Here is a 15,415-nt window from a genome sequence, read left to right on the forward strand (position 1 = left end):
TTTTAGAATCTCTTCCCTTCGTTGACTCTTCAAAACTGTCCATTATTGATCAACATGTCTATAAGATACAGGATCCGAATTCGGCCATTCAGCTCATTTTCTATTGCTGTGCAATATTCTTTTAAACTGATTAAAACTTCAGAGGAAGTTGGATTAGGAAACACACCTATTACAATAAATCATTCTAACAGAATCTGTTGCACATTCTTTTAAAGGCAAGCCCTACCTTTAATCCACCTGTAGCAAAAAGATAAATTGAAAAGAAATGACACACAGAATAAAATCCAGTTAACTATTTGATTTGAATCATCTTTACACCTCAAATGATCAATTTTGTAAAAAATATTTAAAAAGGATGGTTTTCATGTCATTACAACCACTTCTGTGAAAAACTTTTGCTTTTTCTCCCCAACACTGCTCAGATAAATTGCTCGGCATTATTAGACCATAAGATATAGGAGCAGAATTAGGCCATTTGGCCCATCAAGTCTGCTCTGCCATTCATCATAGTTAATTTATTCTCCCTCTCAGCCCTAATCTCCTGCCTTCTCCCTGCATCACTTCATGCCTTGACCAATCAAGAATCTTTCAACTTCTGCCTTAAATATATCTAATGATTTAGCCTCCACGACCATCTATGCAATAAATTCCACAGATTCACCACTCCTGGCTAGAGAAATTCCTCCGCATCTCTGTTCTAAAAGGACGTCCCTCTATTCTGAGGCTGTCTCGTCTGCAAGATCTCATGATTTAATTTTTCTCTTCTCGACTACCTCCATTTATAAGCAAAGGATCCATTAAAATCAGTCTTCTAATGTGACCTGAGTTGCTGCATCCATGTTTGAACATCTGAAATATTTACATGTGTTGCATGTTAGTTCTAGATTTAAATCATTTTAAATGTTGTGGTGTTTGTCGAACTTGGCAATTAGCTTGCAGACATTTCATCACCAGTCAGGCTGACATCCTCAGTGCATGGTTGTTGCTGTTCCTCTCTGGGAGTTCTTGCATTTATATAGGCCCCCATTCGCTTGTCTCGGTCCTGATTAGCTACCCCTTCAGTCAACCTTTGAATTCTTGGTACCATTGAAGACAACCGAAAAAAGCAATGTGGTGTACAGGAAACTGCAACAAAAAGTACGTCAGACAAACGTAAACTCTTAACTCATTTACGAGAACACAAACAGGCAGTATGGAGACATAACCCACTGCCGCTGATCTCAGTACATGAAGACTGAGAACAATAACTTAACTGGACACCATGGTAGTTCTGAAGCAGGTGTGAGAATTTTTAGAAGCATGGCTCTCTTCTGATAACTCCATAAATAAACATATTGAAATAGACACCATCTTTAGACCCCTTAAGAGCCAAAGAAATGTGAACTAATAGAATTCAAAGGTCATCTGAAGGGGTAGCCAATTAGGACGAAAGCAAGTGAACAGGGGCCTGTATAAGCATGAGCACTCCCAGAGAGGGACAGCAACAACTGCGCAATTTGATGTCACCTCAACTGGTGTTGAAACGTCTGTAAGCTAAACATCGCAATATCAAAAGCCTCAACCCGAGCTATCGATATTCACCAGCATCCTAATCAATTACCTATGTTTAATTTCATCTTTGACTGTTCCTTATCTCAAGTATTCTCTCTCCTTTCATCCAGTCTTGTGAGTATTCATTTCTCTCCCCAGTACTTAGACCAACCCAGGGGTTCCCAACCTGAGATCCACAGACCCCTTGCTTAATGACATAAAAAGTTTAATCTAACCCTTCACTGACATTATATTTTTGAGCACAGTTTCATAGATGATTTTTGTTAAATAGAAAAATACAGAAAATACTGGAAAACGAAGTGAGGATAAAGATTCAAATTAAGCACCTTTTATCAAAACTACTTTTCAAGCATCTTTCAAATGAATGTCTTCCTGGAGCAGGGGCTCCCAACCATTTCTATGCCATGGACCCCTACCGTTAATCAAGGGGTCTGTGGATCCCAAGTTGGGAACCCCTGCCTAGAACCAGCTCCAATTGCCATATTCTTCACCATCATTGAATTTCCTGAACTGCAGGCTTAATGTCCCATCTCAATGATGGGATTTCACCCCTAGTTATCAAGGTTGAACATCAACTCTCTTTCTCTGTTGGTACTGCTTGATCAGCTGGGGTGTTTCCAGCACCTTCCATGTTCATTCCCATGGCAGAGCAGACTCGATAGGTCGAATGGCCTAATTCAGCTCTTTATTGGATACACTTGTACACCTGCTTGTTAATGCAAATATCTAATGAGCCAAACATGGCAGCAACTCAATGCATAAAAGCATGCAGACATGGTTAAGAGATTTAAACAAGGAACATTCTGCAGATGTTGCAAATCCGGACAACACTCACAAAATGCTGGAGGAACTCAGCAGGCCAGGTAGCATCGATGGAGAGGCTCCCTGACATGGTTAACAGGTTCTTTTGTGGTTCAGACCAAACATCAGAATGGGGAAGAAATGTGATCCAAGTGACTTTGACCATGGAATGATTGTTGGTGACGGACGGGGTGGTTTGAATATCTGACAAACCACTGATCTCCTGGGATTTTCATGCACAACAGTCTCTAGAGATTGCAGAGAATTGTGCAAAGAACAAGAAAAAAATCCAGAGGAGAAAGGTCAGACTGGTTCAAGGTGACAGTAACTCAAATAGGCACGTGCTACAACAGTGGTGTGCAGAAGAACATCACTGAATGCATAATGCGTCAAGCCTTGAACTGGATGAGCTGCAGCAGCAGAAGACCATGAACACATACTCAGTGGCCAATTTATTGGTAGAGCAAGTACCCAATAAAGTTGCATTGAGTGTATATCTTATGGTCTTACACAGCATAGCTCTTCGGGACGTCTTTCTTTCTTCCTTTCTTTATGGCTCCAGTAGCTCCTCTGTTTCTCACCACCCTGAGGATTGGCTAATCCTCTTCATTGTTGCCATGATGCAGGCCATTTTTGTGGACTGCTGTCTGTCAATTGAGGCATCATTCTCATTTGCTTCCAATAGAAATGGACAGACTGAAGAGGGATCCTTTATTAGTAGGAGAGGCTATGATCCAAACACACAGCCGCACAATAAAGGGACATCTCTTTAGAATTGCAATGAAAATCCATCTGTGATCAACTACCTCCAGGAAAGATGTAAACAAAGTTGAATGAGTGCAGAGAAAGTTGCAAGGATATTACCGGATCTGAAGGATCACACAAGTTATAAGAAAGGATTGAATAGGTTAGGATTGTATTCTTTAGAACATAAAAGATTGAGAGGAGATTTGATAGAGGTATATAAAATTATTAGTGGTGGTAAATATAGGCAGGCTTTTTCCACTGAGGTTGTGTAGGACTACAACCAGAGGTCATGGCTTGAGTGAAAGCTGAGAAGTTTAAGAGGAACTTGAGGGGAAACTTCTTAATTCAGAGGGTGGCGAGAGTGTAGAATGAGCTGCCAGTACAAGTGGTGCATGTGATCTGGATTTCAATGTTTAAGTGAAGTTTGGATAAGCACATGGATAGTATGGATAGATGATCCTGGTGCAGGTCATTGGGAGTAGGTAGCTTAAATGGCATAGTATGGACAATGTGGGCTGATGGGCTGTTTCTGTGCTGTATTTCTCTACGAGGATGACGCTAAAATTTGTCTGTGACATTGAATTCCACATTGCTCTCTGTGGCAATGGAGGCCAAGTCATCAAGTCTATTTAAGGCAAAAATTTATAGGTTCCTGATTGGTAAGGGTTATCAGAATTGGAATCATGTTCAATATTACTGGCATATGCCGTAAAATTTGTTGTCTTTGTGGCAGCAGTATGATGCAATGCAGAGCAATAGAGCAAAAAGCCGAATTACAGTAAATATGTGTGTATGTGTGTGTGTGTGTGTGTGTGTGTGTGTGTGTGTGTGTGTGTGTGTGTGTGTGTGTGTGTGTGTATTAAACAGAAATTTGGTGACAGAGAGGAAGAATGTATTCCTGAATTGTTGAATGTGTGTCTTCATGCCTTTGTACCTCCTTCCCGTTGGTAGCAATGAGAACAAGGCATGACCTGGGTGATGGGGGTCTTAAATGATGGACACGGCCTTTTTGAGGCATCGCTTCTTGAAAATGACCTGAATACTATGGAGACTAGAACTCATGATGGAGTTGACCTTGTTTACTACTCTCTGCAGCTGATTTTGATCCCGTACAGCAGCCTCACCACTAACACCCCCTCCTTACCAAACAGTAATGCATTTAGAATGCTCCCCGCGGTACATCTGTAGAAGTTTGTGAGTGTCTTTGGTGACATACCAAACCTCCTCAAAGTCCTAATGAAATATGTCTACTGTTGTGCCTGCTTTGTAACTATGTTGAGTTAAAGGGAGAAGGTGGTAGAATGGGGTTGAGAAAAAAATCGGCAGTGCATGGCAGTGCAGACTCAAGGGGCTGAATGGCCTAATCATATTCCTCTTAGTATCTTATGGAATCAAAGTCCAAATGTAGAAATAGTTCTGAGATTTAATATCAATGGAGATTTGTTTTCTAGGATTTCTGATGGGCTCACAGCTCACATTGGCTGCCAAGTCCCCAGTTCCCTCCATAATTAAAAAATGAGATCCAATATAAAGTGCATTACTGAACTGAATGAAACTAGAGCCTATTTATCCAATGTGACTTAATGTTTGTTTTATAGAGAGTCACCAGTGTCAGAGCTACCAGTGGCAGTGTGCTGACAGGAGCTGTATTCCTAAAAGCTGGCAGTGTGACGAGATGGATGACTGCCCAGATGGCTCTGATGAAGATCCTGCTACCTGTGATTCTAGAACCTGTAACCCTGACCAGTTTAAATGCGATAATGGCCATTGTATTCCACGATCCTGGAAATGTGACGTAGATAATGACTGTGGAGATTACTCGGATGAGCCTTACGAGGAGTGCCGTGAGTATATTTTGATGAAAAATGTCTTGGCAAGTAGATTATATTTAATATTTATCTGCTTTTATGACTCATAAACCACACATTAGATGCATTTCTTCAACATTTTCTAAAGAGAAAAAGATGAAGAAATGTAATGGGAAGCCAGGGAGATGGTATGGAGTTTATCAGGAAAAAAAAGAAGTTGGTTTATGTAAATATTATACAAGACTGTCCAATTTCATTCCAATCAATTTTGCTGGCTGCATTTACTTTGTTTTATATATGTTCACTTAATCATTATGCGCCATGTTGTATGACATGGGCAATCAAGGTCTTTCTACAGAAGTGGTTTCCCATTGCCTTCTTCTGGGCAGTGTATTCACAAGATGGGTGACTCCAGCCATTATCAATACTCTGCAGAGTTGTCTGCCTGGCGTCAGTGGTCGCATAATCAGGACTTGTGCTATGCACTAGTTGCTCATATGGCCATCCACCATCTGCTCCCAGGGCTTTGCATGATCCTCATTGGAAGGCTGTGCAAAACTACACCTTGCCCAATGATGACTTGCAGGCTAGTGGAGGGAAGGATTGCCTTATACATTCTCTGGTAGAGGTGTACTGCATCTCCTCCCCGCCACCCTTGTGAAGGGGTAGGAGGTCAAAAACATGGTAGTAACAAGAAGAAGGCATGTCCCAGATGGTGAAGGTTTCACGATTCAATGTACATTTATTATGGAAGTATGTATACAGAATACAACTCTGAGATTCTTCCTCCCACGGGCAGCCACGACGAAATGGATGCTGCCTCCTGGAGGTACTATCTATTAGAGTCAGGGTCACAGAAATACAGCACAGATTCAGGCCATCCGGCTTTTTTAGTCCAATGCAAGATCATTTAAACTGCCTACTCCCATCGACCTGCATCAAGACCATAGCCCTCCATATCCTTACCATCCTCAATGGTGGGAAGAGTTATGCCCCTAATAGAACTGGATAAATCTATACCCTTCTGCATCCTCTTGCAATCCTGTGCATCGGAGCCTCCAAACTGGCCTGTGATACAACCAGTCATGATGCTTTCCACCGTACACCTATAGAAATTTCCAAGTCGTTAGCATCATACCAAATCTCCTCAAACCCCTAACGAACAAGAGCTACTGGCATACCTTCTTCAGAACTGCATCAATGTCTTGGGGCCAGGATTGATCTTCAGAGATGTTTACATCCATGAACTTGCAGCTGTTCATCTTTTGATCTATCTGATTCCTCACTGAGAACCGGAGCATGTTCTGCTTTCATAATAATTCTATTTTGAGATTTGGTTGTAAGCGGTGATACTTCCATAATAAATTTACTTAAGACTTTGAAGTTAATGTGAATATTTTTAGCTGGTAGGGAGAGCTATCAAATGCTTAAAAACTGATATTAATGGCCATTGATTCAGTGCACATGCCCATCCATTTGCAAAACACATGTACAAACATTTGTAAATCTGCAAGTCCAAATTAATATACTTGAATTAATAATTAGAATTGGGGCAGCATGGTAGCATTGTGGTTAGCACAGCACTTTACAGTAGCAGTGACCCCAGTTCAAATCCCTCCGCTGTCTGTAAGGAGCTCGAAACTGGTTGCTCCGGTTTCCTCCCACTACAGGTCATTGTAAGTTGTCCCATCATTAGGCGAGGATTAAACCTGGGGATTGTATGGTGGTGCAACTCAAAGGGCCGGAAGAATACATTCCACGCTGTATCTCCATAAGTTAAAAAAAAAATTGTCCCTCACAAAAAACTAACATCAAAGGTTAAAAAATAGTGGATTTTGCTAGTAATCATGTAGTCCTTATGTGCGTGTACGTGTGAGGACTGGCATCACACCACGGCATTGTGGGGTAGGTGTTGGGTATCGGACTCTTATTAAGTGATTTGTGATCTTGCGTGTGCTTACTGTGTGTGACTGTTTGTGATGTGCCTTTGCACCTTGACCCCTGTAGTAAGGCTGTCTCATTTGGCTGTATTCGTGAGTATTCATATCTGGTTAAATAAAACCATAGAACATTACAGCACAGAAACAGGCCTTTTGGCCCTTCTTGGCTGTGCTGAACCATTTTCCTGCCTAGTCTCACGAATCTGCACCTGGGCCGTATCCCTCCAAACCCCTCTCATCCATATATCTGTCCAAGTTTTTCTTAAATGTCAAAAGTGAGCCCACATTCATCACTTCATCTGGCAGCTCATTCCACATTCCCACCACTCTCTGTGTGAAGAAGCCCCCCCCCATGGTCCCTTTAAACTTCTCCCCCTTCACCCTTAGCCCATGACCTTTGGGTTTTTTTCTCCCCTAGCCTCAGTGGAAAAAGCCTGCTTGCATTCACTCTATCTATACCCATCATAATTTTATACACCTTTATCAAATCACCCCTCATTCTCCTACGCTCTAGGAATAAAGTCCTAACCTATTCAATCTTTCTCTGTAACTCAGTTTCTCAAGTCCTGGCAACGTCCTTGTAAACTTTCTCTGCACTCTTTCAACCTTATTAATATTCTTACTGTAATTAGGTGACCAAAACTGCACACAATACTTCAAATTCGGTCTCACCAATGTCTTATACAACCTCACCATTACATTCCAACTCTTATACTCAATACTTGATTTATAAAGGCCATTGTACCAAATGCTCTCCTTACGACCCTATCTACTTGTGATGCCACTTTTAGGGAATTATGTATCTGTACTCCCAGATTCCTCTGTTCTACTGCACTCCTCAGTGTCCTACCATTTACCTTGTATGTTCTACCTTGGTTTGACCTTTTGAAGTGCAATACCTCACACTTGTCCGCATTAAACTCTATCTGCCATTTTTCAGCCCATTTCTCCAACTGGTCCAAATCCCTGTGCAAGCTTTGAAAAACCTTCCTCACTGTCCACTACACCTCCAATCTTTGTATCATCAGCAAATTTACTGATCCAATTTGCCACATTATCGTCCAGATCATTGGTATGGATGACAAATAACAATGGACCCGGCACTGATCCCTGTGGCACACCATTAGTCATAGGCCTCCACTCAGAGTAGCAATCCTCCACTACCACTCTCTAGCTTCTTCCATTGAGCCAATATCTAATCCAATTTACTACCTCTCCATGTATACCTAGTGACTGAATCTTCCTAACTAACCTCCCATGTGGGACCTTGTCAAAGACCTTACTGAAGTCCATGTAGACAACGTCCACTGCCTTCCTTTCATCCACTTTCCTGGTAACTTCCTTGAAAAATTTAATTGATTGGTTAAACATGACCTACCACACACAAAGCCATGATGACTTTTTCTAATAAGTCCCTGTCTATTCAAATACTTGTAGATCCTATCTCTTAGTATTCCTTCCAAAAATTTACCTACTACTGATGTCAAACTTACCGGCCTATAATTTCCCGGCTTACTTTTAGAGCCTTTTTTAAACAACGGAACTACATGAGCTATCCTCCAATCCTCCGGCACCTGACCCGTGGATATCGACATTTTAAATATTTCTGCCAGGGCCCCTGCAATTTCAACACTAGTCTGCTTCAAGGTCCAAGGGAATACCCTGTCAGGTCCTGGGGGTTTATCTACTCTGATTTGCCTCAAGACAGCAAGCACCTCCTCCTCTTTAATCTGTATAAGTTCCATGACCTCCCTACTTGTTTGCCTTGTTTCCATAGACTCCATTCCAGTTTCCTTAGTAAATACAGATGCAAAAAACTCATTTAATATCTCTCCCATTTCTTTTGGTTCCATACATAGCTGACCACTCTGATCTTCAAGAGGACCAATTTTATCCCTTACTATCCTTTTGCTATTAACATACCTGTAGAAGCTCTTAGGATTATCCTTCACCCTGACTGCCAAAGCAACCTCATGTCTTCTTTTAGCCCTCCTGATTTCTTTCTTAAGTATTTTCTTACTCTTCTTATACTCCTCAAGCATCTTATTTCCTCCCTGTTGCCTATACATGTTATACATCTCTCTCTTCTTCTTGATCAGAGTTCCAATATCCCTCGAGAACCAAGGTTCCTTATTCTTATTCATTTTGCCTTTAACCCTGACAAGAACATACAAACTCTGCATGCTCAAAATTTCTCTTTTTAAAGCCTCCCACTTAACAATCACATCCTTGCCAGAGAACAACCTGTCTCAATCTACGCTTTTTAGATCCTTTCTCATTTCTTCAAATTTGGCCTTTTTCCAGTTTAGAACTTCAAACCGAGGACCAGATCTATCTTTATCCATGATCAAGTTGAAACTAATAATGTTATGATCACTGGAACCAAAGTTTTCCCCTACACACACTTCCGTCACCTGTCCTAACTCGTTTCCTAATAGGAGATCTAATATTGCATCCTCTCTAGTTGGTACCTCTATATATTGATTTAGAAAACTTTCCTAAACACATTTTACAAACTCTAACCCATCTAGACCTTTAACAGTATGGGAGTCCCAATCAATTTTTGGAAAATTAAAATCCCCTGCAATCACAACTTTCTGTCTCCAGCAGTTGTCTGTTATCTCTCTGCAGATTTGCTCCTCCATTTCTCGCTGGCTATTGGGTGGTCTATAATACAACCCTATTAATGTGGTCATACCTTTCCTGTTTCTCAGCTCCACCCATATGTCCTCGGTAAACAAGCCCTCTAATCTGTTCTGCCTGAGCACTTCTGTAACATTTTCCCTAACTAGCAATGCCACCCCCCCACCCTTCATCCCTCTGCCTCTATCATGTCTGAAACATCAGAACCCTGGAACATTGAGCTGCCAGTCCTGCCCCTCCTGTAGCCAAGTTTCAGTAATGGCTATGATGTCATAATTTCACGTGTCAATCCAGGCCCTCAGCTCTTCTGCCTTTCCCACAATACTCCTTGCATTGAAATATACACATCTCAGTAGATTATTACCACCATACACAACCTTCCTATTTGTGACTTTGCATGAACTACTAACATCATTTATTTTTACCTCCATTCCACTATCTACTCTGGCATTCTAGTTCCCATACCCCTGCAAATCTAGTTTAAATCCTCCCCAATAACACTAGCAAACCTCTCTGCAAGTATATTGGTCCCCTTGTAGTTCAGGTATAACCCTTCTCTCTTATACAGGTCCCATTTGCCCCAGAAGAGGTCCCAATGATCTAGAAATCTGAAACCCTGCCCCCTAAATCAGTTTCTCAGCCACGTGTCCATCTGGCAGAGCATCCTACCCTTACCCTCACTGGCACATGGCGCAGGCAGCAATCCAGAGATTACTACCCTCGAGATCCTGTTTTTCAACTTCCTACCAAGCTCTCCGTACTCACTCTTCAGAACCTCCTCACTCTTTCTACCTATGTCATTAGTACCGATGTGTACCAGGACATCTGGCTGATTACCCTCCCACCTCAGAATGCTGTGCACGCAATCAGAGACATCCCTGACCCTGGCACCCGGGAGGCAACAAACCATCCGGGAGTCTCTGTCATGACCACAGAATCTCCTGTCTGTACCCCTGACTATGGAGTCCCCTATCACTACCGCTTTCCTCTTCTTCCTCCTCTCCTTCTGCTCTGCAGAACCAGACTCAGTGCCAGAGATTCGGCTGCCGCAGCTTGTCCCAGGTAAGCCATCCTCCCCCCCCCCCCCCCCCCCCACAACAGTATCCAAATCAGTATACCTGTTTTAGACAGGAATGGCCACAGGGGAACCCTGCACTACCTGCCCTTTCCCCTTCCCTAACCCAATTACCTGTGCCCTGTTCCTTAGGTGCAACTACCTCCCAGAAGCTACTATCTATAAACTGCTCAATCTCCCGAATGATCCAGAGGTCATCCAGCTCCTGCTCCAGTTCCCTAACGCAGTCTGTTAGGAGATGCAGCTGGATGCACTTCTTGCAGGTATCATTGTCAGGGACACCGGAGGTCTCCCTGACTTCCCACATCCTGCAAGAGGAACATTCCAACATCCTGCCTGGCATATTCTCTAGTCTGAACAAAAAAAAGAGAAGAAAAACAGAAACTTACCGGAACCTACCCTCGCCTCTGCCTGTTTCTCACCGAAGCCTGATTGAGCTAAAGCCGTCACACTCCGACTCGGTCCACTCCAACGACGGCCGCTGTATATGGCGGTCTTTCTTTTAAACCTTGGCACGCTACGTCACGCGCCTGCACAGTCTAGCCTCTTTTCCCCGAGCTGGTAAAGAAAAACGACCTTCCCTCCACGATGCCTTCAGTCTTCCACTCTCAGCCTCTTGTTTCGATTGAAAAGATTGTTGAAAGTTTTTTCTCTCCCTTTTAAACCTTGGCGTGCTACGTCACATGCCCGCGCAGTCTAGCCTCTTTTCCCTGAGCTGTTAAAGAAAAGAAAAACGACCTGCTGTGGACTGTGTGCTGTGGATCAATTAATTTGAGACTGAAAGACAGAGGGCAGATTACCAATGGCAGCAGAAATCCAAAAGGAGAGTAGTGAGAGAGGGTGTCACAGAAGGAGGAAAGCTTCTTCACCAAGAGCATACCTTGAAGAATATACCAGTGAGGTAGCAAATTGGGGACACGAGGTATTCATACAGGAGCCTCCAGAAAAATGGCAGCAAACCCTGAAAAGACGTTAACATTTTATTAGCATCCTCCAGTAGCCGGCCATTGGTGTAGTAGCATCAGCACCAGACCTCGAGGTGAATGGTCCCGCGTTCGAATCTGGCTGGGTCCTTGCACGCTGTCCATCCATGCTCCGTTGAGCATCGTGCTAGCAACTCAACCTTGTAAGAACAGTCAAAATGTCTGGAAATAGCAGAAATGTCACCCGATGCGCTACAAGGTGCGAAAAGGATCAAGAGCACCTGCTAGGTGGCAGGAGCAAGGTGCTTCTTCCCTCTGCTAGCCTGCAGGTTCCTCTTGAGCACCTGTTTAACACCCTCACCCCACCGCCCCCCCCCAATCCCCGATCGGGGCCAGGTGAAGCCACGAAGCCATGGGAGCAGCTGGTGAATGGTCATAGAGCAGCTGGTTCTTCGTTGTCAGGCAGACCATCTCTAATGGCAGGGGTCACTTTTGTAGAAAAATTTGCCAAGGACAATCATGGTCATATATCATGATTGCCCACGTCATACAACACGGCACATGACGAGCTGACTCTAACTACAGTAATAGGCCGTTAAAATAAATGCTTAAATAGCCATATGATTGAATGTGATAATGTGTGATCAGTAAGTTGTAATGGCTTTTTCTTTCTTAAATGATCGTTGCTTATTTCAGATGGACCTGACCATGCCTGCGACATTCATACTGAGTTTTCCTGTATAACAAACTACCGTTGTATTCCTAATTGGGCTATATGCAACGGCTACAATGACTGCCGAGACAACAGTGATGAACAGAACTGTGGTATGTATGGAAAAATCAACCATATTGATAATAAACCACATTGCAGCCTTTCAATCAATATGGAACACTATAACTATTGATGTATTCATTCCAATTCCCATTCCCCTTCATCCTGTGCCAAGATGAGCAGCACTTTATATTCTGTGTGGGTAGCATGAATGTCAATTTCTCCTTTCAGTAAAAAAATTCCTGCTCCTGTCCCCCACTGTGGCCTCTTCCCTCTTCTCACCTGCCTATCACCTCTTCCTTCCATAAAAGCATAAGAAATTGGATCAGGAGTAGGCCATGTGGCCCGTCGAGCCTGCTTCACCATTCAATAAGATCATGACTGATCTAGCCATGGACTCATCTCCATCTACCTGCTTTTTCCCCATAACTCTTAATTCCCCTACTATGCACAAATCTATCCAACCTTGTCTTAAATATATTTACTAAGTAGGCTCCACTGCTCCATTGGGCAGAGAATTACACAAATTTACCACTCTGTAGGAAAAGCAGTTCTTCCTCATCTCCACCTTAAATCTACTCCCCTGAAACTTGAGGCTATGTCCCCTAGTTCTAGTCTCACCTACCAGTGGAAACAACATTGCTGTGTCTATCTTATCTATCCCTTTCATAATTTTATATGCTTCTATAAGATCTCCTCTCAGCCTTTTGAATTCCAGTGAGTACAGTCCTAGGTGACTCAATCTCTCCTCATAGTCTAACTCGCTTATCTCTGGAATCAACCTGGTGAACCACCTCTGCACCACCTCCAAAGCTGGATTATCCTTCCTCAAGTAAGGAGACCAGAACTACACGCAGTATTCCAGATGAAACCTCACCATTACCCTGTACAGTTGCAGCATAACCTCCCTGCTTTTAAATTCAATTTCTCTAGCAATGAAGGCCAACATTCCTTTTGCCTTCTTGATAGCCTACTGCACCTACAAACCAACCTTTTGTGATTCATGCACAAGCATTCCCAGGTCACTCTGCACAGCAGCATGCTGCAATTTTGTACCATTTAAATAATAATCTGCTTTCATTTTTCCTTCCAAAGTGGATGTCCTCGTATTTACCAACATTGTACTCCATCTGCTAGACCCGTGTCCACTCACTTAACCCTCTATATCTCTCTGCAGACTCTTGGTATCTTCTGCTCAATTTGCATTTCCACTCAATTTAGTAACATCAGCAAACTTAGATACACTACACTTGGTCCCCTCTTCCAGATCGTTAATGTATATTGTGAACAGTTGCAGGCCCAGCTCCGACCCCTGCGACACACCGCTCACCACTGATTGCCAACCAGAGAAACACTGATGTATCCCAACTCTCTGCTTTCTATTAATTAACCAATCCTCTATCCATGCTAATACATCCCCCCCAACTCTACACATCCTTATCTTATGAATAAGTCTTTTATGTGGCACCTTATCATACGGCTTCTGGAAATCCAAGGAAGTAACGCCCATCTGTTCACGTCTATCCACTGCGCTCGTTATATCCTCAAAAGAACTCCAGTAAGTTTTTCATCAGGACCTGCCTTTGCTGAATCTATGCTGCACCTGCCTGATGAATCCATTTCTTTCCAGATGCTTTGCTATTTCTTTTTTAATGATAGCTTCAAGCATTTTCCCAACTACAGATGTTAAACTAACTGGCCTTTAGTTACCTGTCTTTTGCCTATATCCTTTTTTGAACAGTGGCTTGACCTTCACCAGAGTCCAGAAAATTTTAGTAAATCATCACCAAAGCCTCTACTATAACTTCTGCCATTTATTTTAGTACCCTGGGATGCTTTCCATCAGGACCAGGGGACTTGTCTATCTTCAGGCTCACAGGTTTGCTTAGCACTACCTCTTTAGTGATAGCTATTGTATCGAGGTCCTCACCTCCCATCACTTACATAACATCTCATCTCCCTTTGGCACGTTAGATGTGTCTTCCATTGTGAAGACCATCACAAAATAGACATTCAAAGCCTCGGCCATTTCCTGATCTTCCAATATTAATTCTCCTTTCTTGTCCTCCAACGGTCTTGCATTTCCTTTAGCTACACCATTTTCTGCTTTATATTATTCTAAACATTTTTACTAATGTTTTCCTATTTTGTGCTAGTTTATTTTCATAATCCATCTTCCCTTTCTTTATTGCTCGCTTAGTGGTACTTTGTTGCTTTTTAAAGTTTTCCCAATCTTCCGGTTTCCCACTACTCTTGGCAACTTTGTATGCAGGAGCTTTCAGTTTCATGCCTTCTTTTATTTCCTTAGTTATCCAAGGCTGGCTCCCCCCACCCTTACTGTCCTTGCTTTTAACTGGAATATACTTTTGTTGGGCACCATGAAAAATCTCTGTAAGCCTTCCACTGTTCCTCAACTGTCCCACCATATAGCCTGCGTTCCCAATCTACACGAGTCAAATCCTCCCTCATCCCATTGTAGTCTCCCTTGTTTAGGCATGATACATTGGTTTTAAATTGAACTATTACACACTCCATTTACATCAATCATACTGTGATCACTCTTTCCAAGAGGATCCCTAACTACAAGATCACTAATCTTACCTGTCTCATTGCATAGGACCAGATCTAAGATAGCATGTTTCTTCATAGGTTTAGTAACATGCTGTTCTAAAAAGCCATCATGAATGCATTCTCTGAAGTCCTGCACAAGACTGCCTCGACCAACTTGATTCACCCAATCTCTGTGCAAGTTAAAGTCCCCCAATGATAATTCTATTCCATTCTTACATGCCTCAGATATTTCTCTGTTTATTGCCTGTGTTGCTGTAATGTTATTATTCAGTGGCCAATAGACAACTCCCACCAGTGATTTTTGCCTATTACTCTTCCTAATCTCTACCTAGATAGATTCAACATTCTGCTTCTTAGATTTTATATCGGCTCTCACAATCGCCGTGATCTCATCCCTAATTAAGGGCACTACTCCACCTCCCTTACCTTCCTGCCTATCCTTTCATATTACCTGATATCCTTGGATATTTAATTCCCAATCCTCTCCACCTTGCAACCACATTTCTGTAATGGCCACTAAATCATATCCCTTTGTACTGATTTGAGTCACAAGTTCACTGATCTTGTTTCGAATACTAAGAGCA

At 42.5% G+C, this 15,415-nt stretch overlaps 1 protein-coding gene across 2 annotated transcripts in view; it reads left to right on the top strand.

Moving 5' to 3' along the window:
* lrp2a (low density lipoprotein receptor-related protein 2a) overlaps window positions 1-15,415 on the top strand; it is a 393,751-nt gene that overhangs the window by 272,643 nt on the left and 105,693 nt on the right. For both annotated transcript variants that reach the window (XM_059966386.1, XM_059966387.1), the window contains exons 53-54: window positions 4,698-4,943; window positions 12,185-12,313. In XM_059966386.1, coding sequence (XP_059822369.1) covers window positions 4,698-4,943; window positions 12,185-12,313 — 375 coding nt within the window. The remainder of the gene's footprint in view (window positions 1-4,697; window positions 4,944-12,184; window positions 12,314-15,415) is intronic.

The sequence above is a fragment of the Hypanus sabinus genome, chromosome 4 (genome assembly GCF_030144855.1).
Source record: "Hypanus sabinus isolate sHypSab1 chromosome 4, sHypSab1.hap1, whole genome shotgun sequence".
Classification (NCBI taxonomy): domain Eukaryota; kingdom Metazoa; phylum Chordata; class Chondrichthyes; order Myliobatiformes; family Dasyatidae; genus Hypanus; species Hypanus sabinus.